Source organism: Oncorhynchus kisutch, linkage group LG27 (assembly GCF_002021735.2).
Source record: "Oncorhynchus kisutch isolate 150728-3 linkage group LG27, Okis_V2, whole genome shotgun sequence".
Classification (NCBI taxonomy): Eukaryota; Metazoa; Chordata; class Actinopteri; order Salmoniformes; family Salmonidae; genus Oncorhynchus; species Oncorhynchus kisutch.
The window spans coordinates 43647235-43669064 of NC_034200.2; the positions used below are offsets into that span (position 1 = coordinate 43647235).

General features: G+C 51.0%; 1 protein-coding gene across 2 annotated transcripts in view; it reads left to right on the plus strand.

Annotated features, from left to right (window-relative positions):
- The window catches only part of LOC109880790 (twisted gastrulation protein homolog 1-A-like), a 40140-nt gene extending 21423 nt beyond the window's left edge, over window positions 1-18717 (plus strand). For both annotated transcript variants that reach the window (XM_031807274.1, XM_031807275.1), the window contains exons 3-5: window positions 4351-4450; window positions 4842-5102; window positions 18003-18717. In XM_031807274.1, coding sequence (XP_031663134.1) covers window positions 4351-4450; window positions 4842-5102; window positions 18003-18184 — 543 coding nt within the window. In that variant the 3' untranslated portion in view covers window positions 18185-18717. The remainder of the gene's footprint in view (window positions 1-4350; window positions 4451-4841; window positions 5103-18002) is intronic.
- The last annotated feature ends 3113 nt before the right edge of the window (window positions 18718-21830 follow it).

A 21830-nucleotide genomic window follows, 5' to 3' on the forward strand; every position in this document is an offset into this window, starting at 1 on the left:
ATTTAGTCCGCTCACCAACAAAAAATGCACAAAATGGGACAAACACCCAACTGAGTCTCTGCATGTGAACCCCAAACAAAATATAAGAAACAAAATAATGCATGCAGAGCAGAATAAGGACGATACCTTCTAGTTGTCTAAATCCAGAGAAGAGCTGTTCAATTCTACAACCACCTAAAAGGAAGCGATGCCCAAACATTCCACCACAAAGCCATCACCTACAGAGAGATGAACCTTGAGAAGAGTCCCCCCGGCCAGCTGGTTCTGGGGCTCTGTTCACAAACACAAATGGACCCAACAGAGCCCCAGGCAAGCAACACAATTAGACCCAAACAAATTATGAGAACGCAAAAAGAGAACTATTTGACATTTTTTGGGGGGGTTGATTCTTTTCAGAGAGAATTTTAATGCTATTTGGCCCTAAACAGAGAGTACACAGTAGCAGTATACCTGACCACTGTAACTGACCCAAACTTAAGGAAAGCTTTGACTATGTAAAGACTCAGTGAGCATAGCCTTGCTATTGAGAGAGGTCACCATAAGCAGACTGTCTTCTCTTGAGAGCCCGGACTGTGTGCCCAATGTCCACAAAAGGAGGTGGAAACTGAGCTACACTTCCTAACCTCCTGCCAAATGTATGACCATATTAGAGACTTATTTCCCACAGATTACACAGACACACAAAGAATTAGAAAACAAATCAAACATTGATTTACTCTCATATCTGTTAGGTGAAGTGACATCACAGCAGCGAGATGTGTGACCTGTTGCCATGAGAAAAGGGCAGCCAGTGAAGAACAAACATTGTAAATACCACCAATATTTATCTTCCCTTTCAAACTACAACTATTTGCACATTGCTGGAACACTGTACATAGTTGATAATAAGACTTGAGATGTCTCAAAAAAAAAAAAAAAAACTGAGTGCCAAGTTTTACTGTTCATGTTTGTTTATGTTGTAGAAATTTGTTTCTTCTCACTTTTGTTTATTTATTTCACTTGCTTTGGCAATGTAAACCATGTTTCCCTTGCCAATAAAGCCCCTTTTGAATTGGAAGAGTGAGAATAGACAGAGAGAGAGAGAGAAGATGGAGAGAGTCAGACTGCAGACTGAGAGAAGGAGAGCAACTCATTGCCAGTCCAACTCACCCCAGCCAAACTCATCGCTCACTCTCTACCCCACCACGGTGGCTTTAGTTTGTTGCCAAAATGTGTTTTCACTTTTGTTGAAACAATGTACATGGGTCCTAGATTTTCCTTTTTGTTTGTGCTTTCCAAGACCAGATTTTATTAGAATTTAGCAGACTTGTACAGTGAAAATTCTTCTGGTTCACAATTGAATTGCTTGTGTGTTGTGAACTTGCCACGTGCCTGAACATGTACATGCATACAATATCATGTGTTAATGTTCCACTCCTAACCAGACATGAGGCTAGCGTGTCCAACTGTAACTCCATCCTTCCTAGAGAAGATACCATACAGTATCATGTGTTAATGTTCCACTCCTAACCAGACATGAGGCTAGCGTGTCCAACTGTAACTCCATCCTTCCTAGAGAAGATACCATACAGTATCATGTAGATTCCCCTTCCTTCCTAGAGAAGATACCATACAGTATCATGTGTTAATGTTCCACTCCTAACCAGACATGAGGCTAGCGTGTCCAACTGTAACTCCATCCTTCCTAGAGAAGATACCATACAGTATCATGTAGATTCCCCTTCCTTCCTAGAGAAGATACCATACAGTATCATGTAGGTTCCCCTTCCTTCCTAGAGAAGATACCATACAGTATCATGTAGGTTCCCCTTCCTTCCTAGAGAAGATACCATACAGTATCATGTAGGTTCCCCTTCCTTCCTAGAGAAGATACCATACAGTATCATGTAGGTTCCCCTTCCTTCCTAGAGAAGATACCATACAGTATCATGTAGGTTCCCCTTCCTTCCTAGAGAAGATACCATACAGTATCATGTAGGTTCCCCTTCCTTCCTAGAGAAGATACCATACAGTATCATGTAGGTTCCCCTTCCTTTCTAGAGAAGATACCATACAGTATCATGTAGGTTCCCCTTCCTTCCTTGAGAAGATGTGTTTGTTCCCTTCCTTCCTAGAGAAGATACCATACAGTATCATGTAGGTTCCCCTTCCTTCCTAGAGAAGATACCATACAGTATCATGTTTGTTCCCCTTCCTTCCTAGAGAAGATACCATACAGTATCATGTTTGTTCCCCTTCCATCCTAGAGAAGATACCATACAGTATCATGTGTTTATGTTCCCCTCCTCCCTAGAGAAGATACCATACAGTATCAGGTTTGTTCCCCTTCCTTCCCAGAGAAGATACCATACAGTATCATGTGTTTATGTTCCCCTCCTCCCTAGAGAAGATACCATACAGTATCAGGTTTGTTCCCCTTCCTTCCCAGAGAAGATACCATACAGTATCATGTGTTTATGTTCCCCTTCCTTCCTAAAGAAGATACCATACAGTATCATGTAGGTTCCCCTTCCTTCCCAGAGAAGATACCATACAGTATCATGTGTTTATGTTCCCCTCCTCCCTAGAGAAGATACCATACAGTATCATGTGTTTATGTTCCCCTTCCTTCCTAGAGAAGATACCATACAGTATCAGGTTTGTTCCCCTTCCTTCCTAGAGAAGATACCATACAGTATCAGGTTTGTTCCCCTTCCTTCCCAGAGAAGATACCATACAGTATCATGTAGGTTCCCCTTCCTTCCTAAAGAAGATACCATACAGTATCAGGTAGGTTCCCCTTCCTTCCTAAAGAAGATACCATACAGTATCAGGTGTTTATGTTCCCCTCCTCCCTAGAGAAGATACCATACAGTATCATGTAGGTTCCCCTTCCTTCCTAAAGAAGATACCATACAGTATCATGTGTTTATGTTCCCCTCCTCCCTAGAGAAGATACCATACAGTATCATGTGTTTAGGTTCCCCTCCTCCCTAGAGAAGATACCATACAGTATCATGTGTTTAGGTTCCCCTCCTCCCTAGAGAAGATACCATACAGTATCATGTGTTTATGTTCCCCTCCTCCCTAGAGAAGATACCATACAGTATCAGGTTTGTTCCCCTTCCTTCCTAGAGAAGATACCATACAGTATCATGTGTTTATGTTCCCCTCCTCCCTAGAGAAGATACCATACAGTATCATGTAGGTTCCCCTTCCTTCCTAAAGAAGATACCATACAGTATCATGTGTTTATGTTCCCCTCCTCCCTAGAGAAGATACCATACAGTATCATGTGTTTATGTTCCCCTCCTCCCTAGAGAAGATACCATACAGTATCATGTGTTTATGTTCCCCTCCTCCCTAGAGAAGATACCATACAGTATCATGTGTTTATGTTCCCCTCCTCCCTAGAGAAGATACCATACAGTATCATGTGTTTATGTTCCCCTCCTCCCTAGAGAAGATACCATACAGTATCATGTGTTATGTTCCCCTCCTCCCTAGAGAAGAGACCATACAGTATCATGTGTTTATGTTCCCTTCCATCCTAGAGAAGATACCATACAGTATCATGTGTTTATGTTCCCCTCCTCCCTAGAGAAGATACCATACAGTATCATGTGTTTAGGTTCCCCTCCTCCCTAGAGAAGATACCATACAGCATCATGTGTTTATGTTCCCCTCCTCCCTAGAGAAGATACCATACAGTATCATGTGTTTATGTTCCCCTCCTCCCTAGAGAAGATACCATACAGTATCATGTGTTTATGTTCCCCTCCTCCCTAGAGAAGATACCATACAGCATCATGTGTTTATGTTCCCCTCCTCCCTAGAGAAGATACCATACAGTATCATGTGTTTATGTTCCCTTCCATCCTAGAGAAGATACCATACAGTATCATGTGTTTATGTTCCCCTCCTCCCTAGAGAAGATACCATACAGTATCATGTGTTTATGTTCCCTTCCATCCTAGAGAAGATACCATACAGTATCATGTGTTTATGTTCCCCTCCTCCCTAGAGAAGATACCATGTGATATGAAGTTGCTCTGACTAGTAATAGAGGGTCTCTGTTATGAATGCTTGACTGTTTGTGTTTGATTTCTAACAGTGGAATGTAAATCTGGACAGAGACCTGCTGTTTTTCTGAAATGTTTCTAGACAGTACAGGGACAGTAACACTAGACAGGTCTCTGTGGAGACTTGGTTCTGTCTCTACACTAGACAGTACAGGGACAGTGGACAGGTCTCTGTAGAGACTTGGTTCTGTCTGTGAAAACCTCAGCTCTGAGAACAACATACTGTATCTTGTCAGTAGTTTATTGTATTGACTTGGTTGTTTGGTGTGTGTGTGTGTGTGTGTTGCAGGAGCTGTGTCAGTGTCGTCCATCCGATGGGAACTGTTCATGTTGTAAAGAGTGTATGCTCTGTCTGGGGACACTGTGGGAGGAATGCTGTGACTGTGTTGGTGAGTACTGTGTGTGTGTGTGTGTGACTGTGTTGGTAAGTCACATCTCAAACAGTATAATATGTGTGTTTATTCATGAAACACAACAATACCTCAGCTCAGTCAAAAACAATATGGTGGTTACCAGCCTCCTCAATTAGACAGGAATGTCTGTGGAGTTACTTAAATGACTGAGTGCACTTGGCAAGTTGTTTTCTGCACAGGTTGGTTTAAAAGTGGACTCGTTATTGGACTCTGAAAATTAAGGGAGGTATACTGAATTATAAACTGGGTGGTTCGAGCCCTGAATGCTGGTTGGCTGACAGCCGTGGTATATCAGACCGTATTGCATTTTTTACTGCTCTAATTACGTTGTAAACTCTCCCTCGTTCTCTCCCTCGTTCTCTCTCAGGGATGTGTAACCCTAAGAACTACAGTGATACTCCAGCCACCTCCAAGAGCACAGTGGAGGAACTCCATCGACCAATCCCCTCGCTGTTCCGAGCCCTCACGGAGGGCGACGCCCCTATCAACATGATGGTGGTGTCCTTTCCCGTTGCCGAGGAACTATCTCACCATGAGAACCTGGTCTCCTTCCTAGAGACTCTTGATAACCAGCACCAGAACATATCGCTCCCCGCCAGCAGCATCCACGGCAGCTACGACACTCAAGGTTGCGAAACCATAGAACTAGAATGATTTGACTGTGGAACCATGTTAGTAGAATGATTTGACTGTGGAACCATAGAACTAGAATGATTTGACTGTGGAACCATAGAACTAGAATGATTTGACTGTGGAACCATATTAATAGAATGATTTGACTGTGGAACCATATTAATAGAATGAATAGAATGTGGAACCATAGGAACCATATTAATAGAATGAATAGACTGTGGAACCATATTAATAGAATGAATAGACTGGAACCATAGGAACCATATTAATAGAATGAATAGACTGTGGAACCATATTAATAGAATAGTATGATAGATTCAATTTCTATGAATGGAACACCGTCGTCATTACAGAGACAGTTGGGCTTCCTTGCAGTGAACACTGTTTAGACGGTGATGTAAAACACTGAGTGGTTAGTTTACACTACATTCTAGAAGAAAAAGAAACGCACACCTATTAAGACGAGGTGCTGGCTAGCGGAGTAGGACACCTATTAAGATGAGGTGCTGGCTAGCGGAGTAGAACACCTATTTAGGCGAGGTGCTGGCTAGCGGAGTAGAACACCTATTTAGGCGAGGTGCTGGCTAGCGGAGTAGAACACCTATTTAGGCGAGGTGCTGGCTAGCGGAGTAGAACACCTATTTAGGCGAGGTGCTGGCTAGCGGAGTAGGACACCTATTAAGACGAGGTGCTGGCTAGCGGAGTAGAACACCTATTTAGGCGAGGTGCTGGCTAGCGGAGTAGAACACCTATTTAGGCGAGGTGCTGGCTAGCGGAGTAGAACACCTATTAAGACGTGGTGCTGGCTAGCGGAGTAGAACACCTATTAAGACGAGGTGCTGGCTAGCGGAGTAGAACACCTATTAAGACGAGGTGCTGGCTAGCGGAGTAGAACACCTATTTAGGCGAGGTGCTGGCTAGCGGAGTAGAACACCTATTTAGGCGAGGTGCTGGCTAGCGGAGTAGCACACCTATTTAGGCGAGGTGCTGGCTAGCGGAGTAGAACACCTATTTAGGCGAGGTGCTGGCTAGCGGAGTAGAACACCTATTTAGGCGAGGTGCTGGCTAGCGGGAGTAGAACACCTATTAGGCGAGGTGCTGGCTAGCGGAGTAGAACACCTATTAAGACGAGGTGCTGGCTAGCGGAGTAGAACACCTATTAAGACGAGGTGCTGGCTAGCGGAGTAGGACACCTATTTAGATGAGGTGCTGGCTAGCGGAGTAGATCACCTATTAAGACGAGGTGCTGGCTAGCGGAGTAGAACACCTATTTAGGCGAGGTGCTGGCTAGCGGAGTAGAACACCTATTTAGGCGAGGGTGCTGGCTAGCGGAGTAGAACACCTATTAAGACGAGGTGCTGGCTAGCGGAGTAGAACACCTATTTAGGCGAGGTGCTGGCTAGCGGAGTAGAACACCTATTAAGACGAGGTGCTGGCTAGCGAGTAGAACACCTATTTAGGCGAGGTGCTGGCTAGCGGAGTAGAACACCTATTTAGACGAGGTGCTGGCTAGCGGAGTAGAACACCTATTTAGGCGAGGTGCTGGCTAGCGGAGTAGAACACCTATTTAGGCGAGGTGCTGGCTAGCGGAGTAGAACACCTATTAAGACGAGGTGCTGGCTAGCGGAGTAGAACACCTATTTAGGCGAGGTGCTGGCTAGCGGAGTAGAACACCTATTTAGGCGAGGTGCTGGCTAGCGGAGTAGAACACCTATTTAGGCGAGGTGCTGGCTAGCGGAAGTAGAACACCTATTTAGGCGAGGTGCTGGCTAGCGGAGTAGAACACCTATTTAGGCGAGGTGCTGGCTAGCGGAGTAGAACACCTATTTAGGCGAGGTGCTGGCTAGCGGAGTAGAACACCTATTTAGGCGAGGTGCTGGCTAGCGGAGTAGACAACTTGAAAATAAGGAGAGCTGCACACTCTAGGAGCTCAGATGGAAAAATGTAATTACCAACGTTTCGACAGACAAGCTGTCTTCATCAGGGTATATCGAAACGTTGGATATTGTATTTTTACATCTGAGCTCCTAGAGTGTGCGGCTCTCCTTTATTTTCTAGTTTACACTACATGTCATCCCACTAGAGGAGAAACACCAAGTCGGATGTTGTGTTCAGTCTGGAGGGATGATGTTGGTGATGTGAACTGCCTTTTCCTTCTCTCCTCATCATCCTCCTCTTCTCCTCTCCTCCTCCCCTCCTTCTCCTCTCGCTCTCCTCCCTCTTCTCTCTCCTCCTCCCCTCCCTTCTCTCCCGTTCCTCCTCTTCTCTCTCCTCCCGTTCCTCTCTTCTCTCTCCCTCCCGTTCCTCCTCTTCTCTCTCCTCCCGTCCTCCTCTTCTCTCTCCCCCCGTTCCTCCTCTTCGCATCCTCCCGTCCTCCCTTCTTTCTCTTCCCTCCCATCCTTCTCCTCTCGCTCTCCTCCCTCTTCTCCTTCCTCATCCCCTCTTCTCCTCCCGTTCCTCCTCTTTCTCTCCTCCCGTTCCTCCTCTTTCTCTCTCCTCCCGTTCCTCCTCTTCTCTCTCCTCCCGTTCCTCCTCTTCGCTCTCCTCCTCCTCTTCGCTCTCCTCCCGTTCCTCCTCTTCGCTCTCCTCCCGTTCCCTCTTCGCTCTCCTCCCGTTCCTCCTCTTCGCTCTCCTCCCGTTCCTCCTCTTCGCTCTCCTCCCGTTCCTCCTCTTCGCTCTCCTCCCGTTCCTCCTCTTCGCTCTCCTCCCGTTCCTCCTCTTCGCTCTCCTCCCGTTCCTCCTCTTCGCTTCTCCGTCCTCTTCTCTTCCTCCCTCCCGTTCCTCCTCTTCTCTCTCCTCCCGTTCCTCCTCTTTCTCTCTGCTCCCGTTCCTCCTCGCTCTCCTCTCGTTCCTCCTCTTCTCTCTCCTCCCGTTCCTCCTCTTCGCTCTCCTCCGTTCCTCCCTCTTCGCTCTCCTCCGTTCCTCCCTCTTCTCTCTCCTCCGTTCCTCCTCTTCTCTCTCCTCCCGTTCCTCCCTCTTCGCTCTCCTCCCTCTTCGCTTTCCTCCCGTTCCTCCTCCATCATCTTCTCCTCCGTCCTCCTCATCATCCTCTCCTCCCGTTCCTCCCTCTTCTCTCTCCTCCTGTTCTTCCTCTTCGCTCTCCTCCCGTTCTCCTCTTCTCTCTCGCTCTCCTCCCGTTCTCCTCTTCTCTCTCGCGCTATCCTCCGTTCCCCCTCTCCTCCTCTCCTCCCGTTCCTCCTCTTCGCTCTCTCCCGTTCCTCCTCTTCGCTCTCCTCCCGTTCCTCCTCTTCGCTCTCCTCCCGTTCCTCCTCTTCGCTCTCCTCCCGTTCCTCCTCTTCTCTCTCCTCCCGTTCCTCTCTTCGCTCTCCTCCGTTCCTCCTCTTCTCTCTCCTCCCTCTTCTCTCTCCTCCCGTTCCCTCTTCTCTCTCCTCCCGTTCCTCCCTCTTCTCTCTCCTCCCGTTCCTCCCTCCTCTCTCCTCCCGTTCCTCCTCTTCTCCTCTCCTCCCGTTCCTCCTCTTCTCTCTCCTCCCGTTCCTCCTCTCGCTCTCCTCCCGTTCCTCCCTCTGCGTCTCTCCCGTTTCCTCCCCTCTTCTTCGTTCCTCCTCTTCTCTCTCCTCCCGTTCCTCCTCTTCTCTTCCTCCCGTTCCTCCTCTTCGCTCTCCTCCCGTTCCTCCTCTTCGCTCTCCTCCCGTTCCTCCTCTTCGCTCTCCTCCCGTTCCTCCTCTTCTCTCTCCTCCCGTTCCTCCTCTTCTCTCTCCTCCCGTTCCTCCTCTCGCTCTCCTCCCATTCCTCCTCTTCGCTCTCCTCCCGTTCCTCCTCTTCGCTCTCCTCCCGTTACTCCCTCTTCGCTCTCCTCCCTCTTCTCTCTTCTCCCGTTCCTCCTCTTCGCTCTCCTCCCGTTCCTCCCCTTCGCTCTCTCCCGTTCCTCCTCTTCGCTCTCCTCCCGTTCCTCCTTCTTCTCTCCTCCCGTTCCTCCTCTTCTCTCTCCTCCCGTTCCTCCTCTTCTCTCTCCTACGTTCCTCCTCTTCTCTCTCCTCCCGTTCCTCCTCTTCTCTCTCCTCCCGTTCCTCTCTTCTTCTCTCTCTCCTCCGTTCCTCCTCTTCGCTTTCCTCCCTCTTCTCTCTCCTCCCGTTCCTCCTCTTCGCTCTCCTCCCGTTCCTCCCTCTTCTCTCTCCTCCCTCTTCTCTCTGCTCCGTTCCTCTTCGCTCTCCTCTCGTTCCTCCTCTTCTCTCTCCTCCCGTTCCTCCTCTTCGCTCTCCTCCGTTCCTCCTCTTCGCTCTTCTCCCGTTCCTCCCTCTTCTCTCTCCTCCCGTTCCTCCTCTTTCTCTCCTCCCGTTCCTCCCTCTTCGCTCTCCTCCCTCTTCGCTTTCCTCCCGTTCCTCCTCTCATATTCTCCTCCCGTCCTCCTCATCATCTCTCCTCCCGTTCCTCCCTCTTCTCTCTCCTCCTGTTCTCCTCTTCGCTCCACTCCCGTTCCTCCTCTTTCTCTCGCTCTCCTCCCGTTCCTCCTCTTCTCTCTCCTCTCCTCCCGTTCCTCCTCTTCGCTCTCTCCGTTCCTCCTCTTCGCTCTCTCCCGTTCCTCCTCTTCGCTCTCCTCCGTTCCTCCCTCTTCTCTCTCCTCCGTTCCTCCTCTTCGCTCTCCTCCCGTTTCCTCCTCTCTCTCTCCTCCCTGTTTCTCTTCTCCCGTCCTCCCTCTCTCTCTCCTCCCGTTCCTCCCTCTTCTCTCTCCTCCGTTCCTCCCTCTCTCTCTCCTCCCGTTCCTCCTCTTCTCTCTCCTCCCGTTCCTCCTCTTCTCTCTCCTCCCGTTCTCCTCTTCGCTCTCCTCGTTCCTCCCTCTTCGCTCTCCTCCCGTTCCTCCCTCTTCTCCTGTTCCTCCTCTTCTCTCTCCTCCCGTTCCTCCTCTTCTCTCCTCCCGCTTCCTATCTTCTCTCTCCGTTCCTCCTCTTCGCTCTCCTCCCGTTCCTCCTCTTCGCTCTCCTCCCGTTACTCCTCTTCGCTCTCCTCCCGTTCCTCCTCTTCGCTCTCCTCCCGTTCCTCCTCTTCGCTCTCCTCCCGTTCCTCCTCTTCGCTCTCCTCCCGTTCCTCCTCTCTCTCTCTCCGTTCCTCCTCTTCTCTCTCCTCCCGTTCCTCCTCTTCTCTCTCCTCCCGTTCCTCCTCTTCTCTCTCCTCCCGTTCCTCCTCTTCGCTCTCCTCCCGTTCCTCCTCTTCGCTCTCCTCCCGTTCCTCCTCTTCGCTCTCCTCCCGTTCCTCCTCTTCGCTCTCCTCCCGTTCTCCTCTTCGCTCTCCTCCCGTTCCTCCTCTTCGCTTCCTCCTGTTCCTCCTCTTCGCTCTCCTCCCGTTCCTCCTCTTCGCTCTCCTCCCGTTCCTCCTCTTCGCTCTCCTCCCGTTCCTCTCTTCTCTCTCCTCCCGTTCCTCCCTCTTCTCTCTCCCTCCCGTTCCTCCTCTTCTCTCTCCCCCCGTTCCTCCCTTCTCTCTCCTCCCGTTCCTCCTCTTCTCTCTCCCCCCGTTCCTCCTCTTCTCTCTCCTCCCGTTCCTCCTCTTCTCTCTCCTCCCGTTCCTCTCTTCTCTCTCCTCCGTTCCTCCTCTTCTCTCTCCTCCCGTTCTCTCTCTTCTCTCTCCTCCCGTTCCTCCCTCTTCGCTTTCCTCCTCTTCTTCTCTCGCTTTCCTCCCTCTTCTCTCTCCTCCCGTTCCTCCTCTTCTCTCTCCTCCCGTTCCTCCTCTTCTCTCTCCTCCCGTTCCTCCTTTTCTCTCCTCCGTTCCTCCTCTTCTCTCTCCTCCGTTCCTCCTCTTCTCTCTCCTCCCGTTCTTCCTCTTCTCTCTCTCCCGTTTCCCTCTTCTCTCTCCTCCCGTTCCTCCTCTTCTCTCTCCTCCCGTTCCTCCTCTTCGCTCTCCTCCCGTTCCTCCTCTTCGCTCTCCTCCGTTCCTCCTCTTCGCTCTCCTCCCGTTCCTCCTCTTCGCTCTCCTCCCGTTCTCCTCTTCGCTCTCCTCTCGTTCCTCCCTCATCGCTCTCCTCCCGTTCCTCCTCTTCGCTCTCCTCCCGTTCCTCCCTCTTCGTTCCTCCCGTTCCTCCCTCTTCTCTCTCCTCCCGTTCCTCCCTCTTCTCTCTTCTCTCTCTCCCGTTCTCCTCTTCTCTCTCCTCCGTTCCTCCTCTTCTCTCTTCCCGTTCCTCCTCTCTCTCTCTCCGTTCCTCCTCTTCTATCTCCTCCGTTCTTCCTCTTCTCTCTCCTCCCGTTCCTCCTCTTCTCTCTCCTCCCGTTCCTCCTCTTCTCTCTCCTCCCGTTCCTCCTCTTCGCTCTCCTCCCGTTCCTCCTCTTCGCTCTCCTCCCGTTTCCTCTCTTCGCTCTCCTCCGTTCCTCTCTTCGCTCTCCTCCCGTTCCTCTCTTCGCTCTCCTCTCGTCCTCCCTTCGCTCTCCTCCCGTTCCTCCTCTTCGCTCTCCTCCCGTTCCTCCCTCTTCGCTCTCCTCCCGTTCTCCTCTTCGCTCTCCTCCCGTTCCTCCCTCTTCTCTCTCCTCCCGTTCCTCCTCTTCTCTCTCCTCCCGTTCCTCCTCTTCTCTCTCCTCCCGTTCCTCCTCTTCTCTCTCCTCCCGTTCCTCCTCTTCTCTCTCCTCCGTTCCTCCTCTTCTCTCTCCTCCCGTTCCTCCTTTCTCTCTCCTCCCGTTCCTCCCTCTTCTCTCTCCTCCCGTTCCTCCCTCTTCTCTCTCCTCCCGTTCCTCCCTCTTCTCTCTCCTCCCGTTCCCTCTTCTCTCTCCTCCCGTTCCTCCCTCTTCTCTCTCCTCCCGTTCCTCCTCTTCTCTCTCCTCCCGTTCCTCCTCTTCTCTCTCCTCCCGTTCCTCCTCTTCTCTCTCCTCCCGTTCCTCCTCTTCTCTCTCTCCCGTTCCTCCTCTTCTCTCTCCTCCCGTTCCTCCTCTTCGCTCTCCTCCGTTCCTCCTCTTCGCTCTCCTCCCGTTCCTCCTCTTCGCTCTCCTCCCGTTCCTCCTCTTCGCTCTCCTCCCGTTCCTCCTCTTCGCTCTCCTCCCGTTCCTCCTCTTCGCTCTCCTCCCGTTCCTCCTCTTCGCTCTCCTCCGTTCCTCCTCTTCGCTCTTCCTCGTTCCTCCTCTTCGCTCTCCTCCCGTTCCTCCTCTTCGCTCTCCTCCCGTTCCTCCTCTTCGCTCTCCTCCCGTTCTCCTCTTCGCTCTCCTCCCGTTCCTCCTCTTCTCTCTCCTCCCGTTCCTCCTCTTCGCTTCCTCCCGTTCCTCCTCTTCTCCTGTTCCTCCTCTACTCTCTCCTCCCGTTCCTCTTCTTCGCTCTCTTCCCGTTCCTCCCTCTTCGCTCTCCTCCCGTTCCTCCTCTTCTCTCTCCTCCCGTTCCTCCTCTTCTCTCTCCTCCCGTTCTCCTCTTCTCTCTCCTCCCGTTCTCCTCTTCTCTCTCCTCCCGTTCCTCCTTCTTCGCTCTCCTCCCGTTCCTCCCTCTTCGCTCTCCTCCCGTTCCTCCCTCTTCTCTCTCCTCCCGTTCCTCCTCTTCTTTCTCTCCTCCCGTTCCTCCTCTTCTCTCTCCTCCCGTTCCTCCCTCTTCTCTCTCCTCCCGTTCCTCCCTCTTCGCTCTCCTCTCGTTCCTCCCTCTTCGCTCTCCTCTCGTCCTCCCTCTTCTCTCTCGCTCTCCTCTCGTTCCTCCCTCTTCTCTCTCGCTCTCCTCTCGTTCCTCCCTCTTCTCTCTCGCTCTCCTCTCGTTCCTCCCTCTTCTCTTTCGCTCTCCTCTCGTTCCTCCCTCTTCTCTCTTGCTCTCCTCTCGTCCTCCCTCTTCTCTTCGCTCTCCTCTCGTTCCTCCCTCTTCTCTCTTGCTCTCCTCCGTTCCTCCTCTTCTCTCTCCTCCCGTCCTCCTTCTTCGCTCTCCTCCCGTTCCTCCCTCTTCGCTCTCCTCCCGTTCTTCCTCTTCTCTCCTCCCGTTCTCCCTCTTCGCTCTCCTCCCGTTCCTCCTCTTCTCTCTCCTCCGTTCCTCCCTCTTCGCTCTCCTCCCGTTCCTCCTCTTCTCTCTCCTCCCGTTCCTCCCTCTTCTCTCTCCTCCCGTTCCTCTCTTCTCTCCCTCCGTTCCTCCTCTTCTCTCTCCTCCCGTTCCTCCTCTTCTCTCTCCTCCGTTCCTCCTCTTCTCTCTCCTCCCGTTCCTCCCTCTTCGCTTTCCTCCCTCTTCTCTCTCCTCCGTTCCTCTCTTCTCTCTCCTCCCGTTCCTCCTCTTCTCTCTCCTCCCGTTCCTCCTCTTTCTCTCCTCCCGTTCCTCCTCTTCGCTCTCCTCCCGTTCCTCCTCTTCGCGCTCCTCCCGTTCCTCCTCTTCTCTCTCCTCCGTTCCTCCTCTTCTCTCTGCTCCCGTTCCTCCTCTTCGCTCTCCTCCCGTTCCTCCCTCTTCGCTCTTCTCCCGTTCCTCCTCTTCTCTCTCCTCCCGTTCCTCCTCTTCGCTCTCCCGTTCCTCCCTCTTCGCTCTCCTCCCGTTCCTCCCTCTTCTCCTGTTCCTCCTCTTCTCTCTCCTCCGTCCTCCTCTTCTCTCTCCTCCCGTTCCTCCTCTTCTCTCTCCTCCCGTTCCTCCTCTTCGCTCTCCTCCCGTTCCTCCTCTTCGCTCTCCTCCCGTTCCTCCTCTTCGCTCTCCTCCCGTTCCTCCTCTTCGCTCTCCTCCCGTTCCTCCTCTTCGCTCTCCTCCCGTTCCTCCTCTTCGCTCTCCTCCCGTTCCTCCTCTTCGCTCTCCTCCCGTTTCTCCTCTTCGCTCTCCTCCCGTTCCTCCTCTTCGCTCTCCTCCCGTTCCTCCCTCTTCGCTCTCCTCCCTCTTCTCTCTTCTCCCTCCCCTCTTCTCTCTCCTCCCGTTCCTCCTCTTCGCTCTCCTCCCGTTCCTCCTCTTCGCTCTCCTCCCGTTCCTCCTCTTCTCTCTCCTCCCGTTCCTCCTCTTCTCTCTCCTCCCGTTCCTCCTCTTCTCTCTCCTCCCGTTCCTCCTCTTCTCTCTCCTCCCGTTCCTCCTCTTCTCTCTCCTCCGTTCCTCCTCTTCTCTCTCCTCCGTTCCTCTCTCTTCTCTCTCCTCCCGTTCCTCCCTCTTCGCTTTCCTCCCTCTTCTCTCTCCTCCCGTTCCTCCTCTTCGCTCTCCTCCCGTTCCTCCCTCTTCTCTCTCTCCTCCTCTTCGCTCTCCTCCCGTTCCTCCTCTTCTCTCTCCTCCCGTTCCTCCTCTTCTCTCTCTCCCGTTCCTCCTCTTCGCTCTCCTCCCGTTCCTCCTCTTCTCTCTCCTCCGTTCCTCCTCTCTCTGCTCCGTTCCTCCTCTTCGCTCTCCTCCCGTTCTTCCTCTTCTCTCTCCTCCCGTTCCTCCCTCTTCGCTCTCCTCCCGTTCCTCCTCTTCTCTCTCCTCCCGTTCCTCCTCTTCTCTCTCCTCCCGTTCCTCCTCTTCTCTCTCCTCCCGTTCCTCCTCTTCTCTTTCCTCCCGTTCCTCCTCTTCTCTCTCCTCCGTTCCTCCTCTTCTCTCTCCTCCGTTCCTCCTCTTCGCTCTCCTCCCGTTCCTCCTCTTCGCTCTCCTCCCGTTCCTCCTCTTCGCTCTCCTCCCGTTCCTCCTCTTCGCTCTCCTCCGTTCCTCCTCTTCGCTCTCCTCCCGTTCCTCCTCTTCGCTCTCCTCCCGTTCCTCCTCTTTCTCTCCTCCGTTCCTCCTCTTCGCTCTCCTCCCGTTCCTCCTCTTCTCTCTCCTCCCGTTCCTCCTCTTCTCTCTCCTCCCGTTCCTCCCTCTTCTCTCTCCTCCCGTTCTCTCTTCTCTCTCCTCCCGTTCTCCCTCTTCGCTTTCCTCCCTCTTCTCTCTCCTCCCGTTCCTCCTCTTCTCTCTCCTCCGTTCTTCCTCTTCGCTCTCCTCCCGTTCCTCCTCTTCGCTCTCTCCCGTTCCTCCTCTCTCTCTCCTCCCGTTCTCTCTTCTCTCTGCTCCCGTTCCTCCTCTTCGCTCTCCTCCCGTTCCTTCCTCTTCGCTCTCCTCCCGTTCCTCCTCTTCTCTCTCCTCCCGTTCTTTCCTCTTCGCTCTCCTCCCGTTCTCCCTCTTCTCTCTCCTCCCGTTCCTCCTCTTCTCTCTCCTCCCGTTCTCCTCTTCTCTCTCCTCCCGTTCCTCCTCTTCTCTCTCCTCCGTTCCCTCCTCTTCTCTCTCCTCCGTCTATCCTCGCTCTTCCTCCCCGTTCCTCCTCTTCGCCTCTCCTCCCGTCCTCCTCTTCGCTCTCCTCCGTCCTTCCCTCGTCGCTCTCCTCCCGTTCCTCCTCTTCCGCTCTCCTCTCGTTCCCTCCTTCGCTCTCCCTGCTCCCGTTCCCCTCTTCGGTCTTCCTCCTCGTTCCTCCCTCTTCGCTCTCCTCCCGTTCCTCCCTCTCGCTCTCCTCCCGTTCCTCCCTCCTCTCTCTCTCTCCCGTTCCCTCCTCTCTCTCATCCTCCCGTTCCTCCCGTCCTCCTCTCTCTCTCCTCCCGTTCCTCTCTCTTCCTCCCGTTCTTCCCCTTCTCTCTCCTCCCTGTTCCTCCTCTTCTCTCTCCTCCCGTCTTCCCTCTCGCTCTCCTGCCCGTTCCTCCTCTTCGCTCTCCTCCCGTTCCTCCCTCTTCTCTCTCCTCCCGTTCCCATACCTTTCTCTCTCCTCCCGGTTCCTCCTCTCGCTCTGGTCTCCCGTTCCTCCCTCTTCTCTCTCCTCCCGTTCCCGCCTCTTCTCTCTTCTCTCTCCTCCCGTTCTCCTCTTCTCTCTCCTCCCGTTCTCCTCTTCTCTCTCCTCCCGTTCCTCCTCTTCTATCTCCTCCCGTTCTTCTCCTCTTCCTCTCCTCCCGTTCCTCCTCTTCTCTCTCCTCCCGTTCCTCCTCTTCTCTCTTCCTCCCGTTCCTCCTCTTCGCTCTCCTTCCGTTCCTCCTCTTCGCTCTCCTCCCGTTCCTCCTCTTCGCTCTCCTCCCCGTTTCCTCCTCTTCGCTCTCCTCCCGTTCCTCCTCTTCGCTCTCCTTCCTCTCGTTCCTCCCTCTTCGCTCTCCTTCCGTTCCTTCCTCTTCGCTCTCCTCCCGTTCCTCCCTCTTCGCTCCTCCTCCGTTTCCTCCCCTCTTCGCTCTCCTCCCGTTCTCCCTCCCTCTCTCTCCTCCCGTTCCTCCTCTTCTCTCTCCTCCCGTTCCTTCCCCCGTTCCTCCTCTTCTCTTCTCCTCCCGTTCCTCCTCTTCTTCTCTCCTCCCGTTCCTCCTCTTCTCTCTCCTCCCGTTCCTCCTTTCTCTCTCCTCCCGTTCCTCCCTCTTCTCTCTCCTCCCGTTCCTCCCTCTTCTCTCTCCTCCCGTTCCTCCCTCTTCTCTCTCCTCCCGTTCCTCCCTCTTCTCTCTCCTCCCGTTCCTCCCTCTTCTCTCTCCTCCCGTTCCTCCCTCTTCTCTCTCCTCCGTTCTCCTCTTCTCTCCTCCCGTTCCTCCTCTTCTCTCTCCTCCCGTTCCTCCTCTTCTCTCTCCTCCCGTTCCTCCTCTTCTCTCTCCTCCCGTTCCTCCTCTTCGCTCTCCTCCCGTTCCTCCTCTTCGCTCTCCTCCCGTTCCTCCTCTTCGCTCTCCTCCCGTTCCTCCCTCTTCGCTCTCCTCCCGTTCCTCCTCTTCGCTCTCCTCCCGTTCCTCCTCTTCGCTCTCCTCCCGTTCCTCCTCTTCGCTCTCCTCCCGGTTCCTCCTCTTCGCTCTCCTCCCGTTCCTCCTCTTCGCTCTCTCCCGTTCCTCCTCTTCGCTCTCCTCCCGTTCCTCCTCTTCGCTCTCCTCCCGTTCCTCCTCTTCGCTCTCCTCCCGTTCCTCCTCTTCGCTCTCCTCCCGTTCCTCCTCTTCTCTCTCCTCCCGTTCCTCCTCTTCGCTCTCCTCCCGTTCCTCCCTCTTCTCCTGTTCCTCCTCTACTCTCTCCTCCCGTTCCTCTTCTTCGCTCTCTTCCCGTTCCTCCCTCTTCGCTCTCCTCCCGTTCCTCCCTCTTCTCTCTCCTCCCGTTCCTCCTCTTCTCTCTCCTCCCGTTCCTCCTCTTCTCTCTCCTCCCGTTCCTCCTCTTCTCTCTCCTCCCGTTCCTCCTTCTTCGCTCTCCTCCCGTTCCTCCCTCTTCGCTCTCCTCCCGTTCCTCCCTCTTCTCTCTCCTCCCGTTCCTCCTCTTCTCTCTCCTCCCGTTCCTCCTCTTCTCTCTCCTCCCGTTCCTCCCTCTTCTCTCTCCTCCCGTTCCTCCCTCTTCGCTCTCCTCTCGTTCCTCCCTCTTCGCTCTCCTCTCGTTCCTCCCTCTTCTCTCTCGCTCTCCTCTCGTTCCTCCCTCTTCTCTCTCGCTCTCCTCTCGTTCCTCCCTCTTCTCTCTCGCTCTCCTCTCGTTCCTCCCTCTTCTCTCTTGCTCTCCTCTCGTTCCTCCCTCTTCTCTCTCGCTCTCCTCCCGTTCCTCCTCTCTTCTCTGGCTGGGTTATTATTACCTCCTCCTTCTAGTTTCCTTCTCTCTTCCTCTCCTCTTTCTGGTTTGGTCCTGAACCTTTGATCTAGCTCTTATAGAAAAAAAAAGACACTGCACTCATGAGTTTCCTGAGACCCCATATTGGTTAAATATTAGAGCGTTGGTTGGTTCCCACCACAGTGCCCAGCTGTTAACTCATTAGAAACACCAGATGTGCGTCCCAATGGGCACCCTAGTCCCTATGTAGTGAACCACTTTTGACCAGGGCCCAATGAAAAGTAGTGCACTGCATAGGGAATAGGGTGCCAATTGGGACGCAATCTAGAACACATGGTCACACTTAGTGTTAGCAGCACACCCATTGTCCTCAGTCATAAAAGCAAACCCTAAGGAAAACATTGGAAGGTTAATGATGACCGCTTTTAGCAGGTATCTACTTACTACGGATATAAATATGTTTTCATGGGATTTACTAGTTATGTTTTAAATATGTGGTTACTGAGAGAGCTGACCAGTGCCCTATTTTTTTTTCTCTATCCCTCCACCTTCCACCCTTGTCCCCCAGATAACATGTGTACGGTGGTCTACTTTGACGACTGCGTATCCATCCGCCAGTGTAAACTATACTGTGAGTCGATGGGAGGGTCGAAGTACCGCTGGTTCCACAACGCCTGCTGTCAGTGCATCGGCCCGGAGTGTCTGGACTACGGCAGCAAGGCTGTTAAGTGCATGAACTGTCTGTTCTGAAAACAGATGCTGGATGGATCCATGAACTGTCTGTTCTGAAGACGGATGGCTCCATGGTGGTGGAGACTGGCACCAAAAATATGGACCAAAACAATGGGTGGCTCCAGAGAGGGGCTACACGATGCTGAAGCCTCCTCAAAATTGCCTAGTCCCCCCCCCCAAAAAAAATATTGTATTAGTACATCATATATGACAGGACCCCTTATCTTCCCCCTTAGCTTGCCCCTTAGCTTGCCCCTTAGCTTGCCCCTTAGCTTGCCCCTTAGCTTGCCCCTTAGCTTGCCCCTTAGCTTACCCCTTAAGCTTCCCCAATGAAAAGTTTCTGTTGCCACCGCTGACCAAACATAAGAAGACTGACTGACACGGTCCAATATTCATTGTAACCATCAGAGCTAGCTGACTGAATTTATCTCTGATGTTTCTTTCATGAGAGTGAATAACGTCAAATATTTTCCTTCTTACTGATTTATTGTTTTATCATTATTTTATTCTGTGTATTTGAGATGTAAAAAAATAAAAATGTTTTTACTAGAGCTGTTTGTTGATAATGTTTTTTATTTTTTACAATAATTGTGCCAAATAAAATGTTTGACTTGGTATGGTTTGTATTAAGTTTAACCTTTTTCTACTCTGGCGTAATATAACAATATAAACCTCGTTATTTCACAGAACACACAGGACTTTAATAATACAGATATAACCAAAATTGTGTTTTGGAATTGATTGAATTTTGTCCCATTCTCCAGAGCTGGTGTAACTGAGTCAGGTTTGTAGGCCTCCTTGCTCTCACATGCTTTTTCAGTCCTGCCTACATATTTTCTATGGGATTGAGTTCAGGGCTTTGTGATGGCCACTCCAATACCTTAACATTGTTGTCCTTAAGCCATTTTGACACAACTTTGGAAGTATGCTTGGGGTCATTGTTCATTTGGAAGACCCATTTGCGACCAAGCTTTAACTTCCTGACTGATGTCTTGAGATGTTGCTTCAATATATCCACATCATTTTCCTCCCTTATGATGTCATCTATTTTGTGAAGTGCACCAGTCCCTCCTGCAGCAAAGCACCCCCACATCGTGATGCTGCCACCCCTGTGCTTCACGGTTGGGATGATGGTGTTTGGCTTGCAAGCCTCCCCCTTTTTCCTCCAAACATAACGATGGTCATTATGGCCAAACAGTTCAATTTTTGTTTTATCAGAACAGAGGACATTTCTCCAAAAAGTACGATCTTTGTCCCCATGTACAGCTGCAAACGGTAGTTTGCTTTTTTTATGGCGGTTTTGGAGCAGTGGCTTCTTCCTTGCTGAGTGGCCTTTCAGGTTATGTTGATATAGGACTCGTTTTACTGTGGATATAGATACAAAAGTATCTGTTTCTCCCAGCATCTTCACAAGGTCCTTTGCTGTTGTTCTGAGATTGATTCGTGCTTTTCGCACCAAAGTACTGGAAATATTACATTTGCATAAGTATTCAGACCCTTTACTCAGAACTTTGTTGAAGCAAATTTGGCAGTGATTACAGCCTCGAGTCTTCTTGGGTATGACGCTAGGCTTCAAGCTTGGCATACCTGTAGGAGTTTCCCATTCTTCTCTCTGCAGATCATCTCAATCTCTGTCAGGTTGGATGGGGAGCGTTGCCACACAGCTATTTTCAGGTCTCTCCAGAGATGTTCGATCAGGTTCAAGTCTGGGCTCTGGCTGGGCCAATCAAGGACATTCAATGACTTGTCCCGAAGCTACTCCTGAGCTGTCTTGGCTTTGTGCTTAGGGTTGCTGTCCTGTTGGAAGGTGAACCTTCGCCCCAGTCTGAGGTCCTGATCGATCAGGAGCAGGTTTTCATCAAGGATCTCTCTACTTGATAAAGGAATGTATATGTTTAAACGGTGTGAAATGTATTAGAATTATAAGACTATAATCCAATAATGTGTGTGTGAGACAAGTTAAGAGTGAGAAATGTATAGCTGAGAAAACAAAGGACAACTGAACTACACATGACTTGGTTATAACTCTGAAAACTTACAACAGAAAAGAGGGCCCTTCCAAGGCCTCTCTAATCTAGGGAGGAGAGGAACGGCTAGAAACTTCCAGGCTGGTAGTAAAGTGATAAACTAGGAATGTGAACTGTGGAAAACAATACAGCCCACCTAAAAGAAAGGTGGAGTTTCTATTGAGAATAATTCAGTTATGTGTTTGTGTGTGTGGGTGTTATAAAGACTGTGTTCTCAATTTTGACTTGAGAGCTCTCTGAATAAAGAACAACTAACCTTTTGCAGTATCTGAGACTTTGCCTAATTCTTATTTTGAACCTGAGACTTACAACCTCTGGGAATTGGTGAAAGCTTAAATTATTGTTTAGTTTAGAAAATTCTCGTGACAGTACTTTGCTCCGTTCATATTTCCCTCGTCTCCCAGTCCCTGCCTCTGAAAAACATCCCAACAGCATGATGCTGCCACCACCATGCTTCACCGTAGGGATGGTGCCAGGTTTCCTTCAAAAGTGATGCTTGGCATTTAGAATCTTTGCTTGGCATTCAGGCCAAAGAGTTCAGTCTTGATTTCATCAGACCAGAGAATCTTGTTTCTCATGGTCTGAGAGTCCTTTAGGTGCCTTTTGGTAAACACCAAGCGGCATGTCATGTGCCTTCTACTGAGGAGTGGCTTCTGACTGGCCAGTCTACCATAAAGGCCTGATTGGTGGTGCTGCAGAGATGGTTGTCCTTCTGGAAGGTTCTCCCATATCCACAGAGGAACTCTGGAGCTCTGATAGAGTGACCATCGGGTTCTTGGTCATCTCCCCAACCAAGGCCCTTCTCCCCCGATTGCTCAGTTTGCCAGAGTGACCAGTTCTCTTGGCGGTTCCAAACTTCCTCCATTTAAGAATGATGGAGGCCACTGTGCTCTTGGGGATCTTCAAAGCTGCAGAAATGTTTTGGTATCCTTCCCCAGATCTGTAGCCTCGACACAATTCTGTCTCGGAGCTCTACGGACAATTCCTTCGACCTCATGGCTTGGTTTTTGCTCTGACATGCACTGTCAACTGTGGGACCTTATATACACAGGTGTGTGCCATTCCAAATCATGTCCAATCAATTAAATTTACCACAGGTGGACTCCAAGTTGTAGAAACATCTCAAAGATGATAAATGCAAACAGGATGCAACTGAGCTCAATGTTGAGTCTCATAGCAAAGGTTCTGAATACTGATGTAAATAAGGTATTTCTGTTTTTTTTATTTTTGATAAATTTACAAAAACGTCTAAACCTGTTTTCGCTTTGTCATTATGAGTTATTGTGTGTAGATTGCTGAGGGGGAAAAAATAATTCAATACATTTTAGAACAGGGCTGTAAAATAACAGAATGTGGACAAAGGGGTTTGAATATTTTCCCGAATGCCCTGTATCTCTTGACCTGTGACCTGTCATAGGCTGACGTAAAAAAAAAAGGGCTTTGTAAAATACAATTGATTGACTGTCATCGGCAATGGTAGGTCATTCTATTGAAACAGTAGCTGTTTTGAGATTTCATTTGGTCTCTTCTTCTTCTGTGCTGTTGAGGCTGTCATATTTTTTGGACCTCATCTGGTGGATTTATGAGAATCTTTGATAAACATTAGAATCTTTGATAAACATTAGAATCTTTGATAC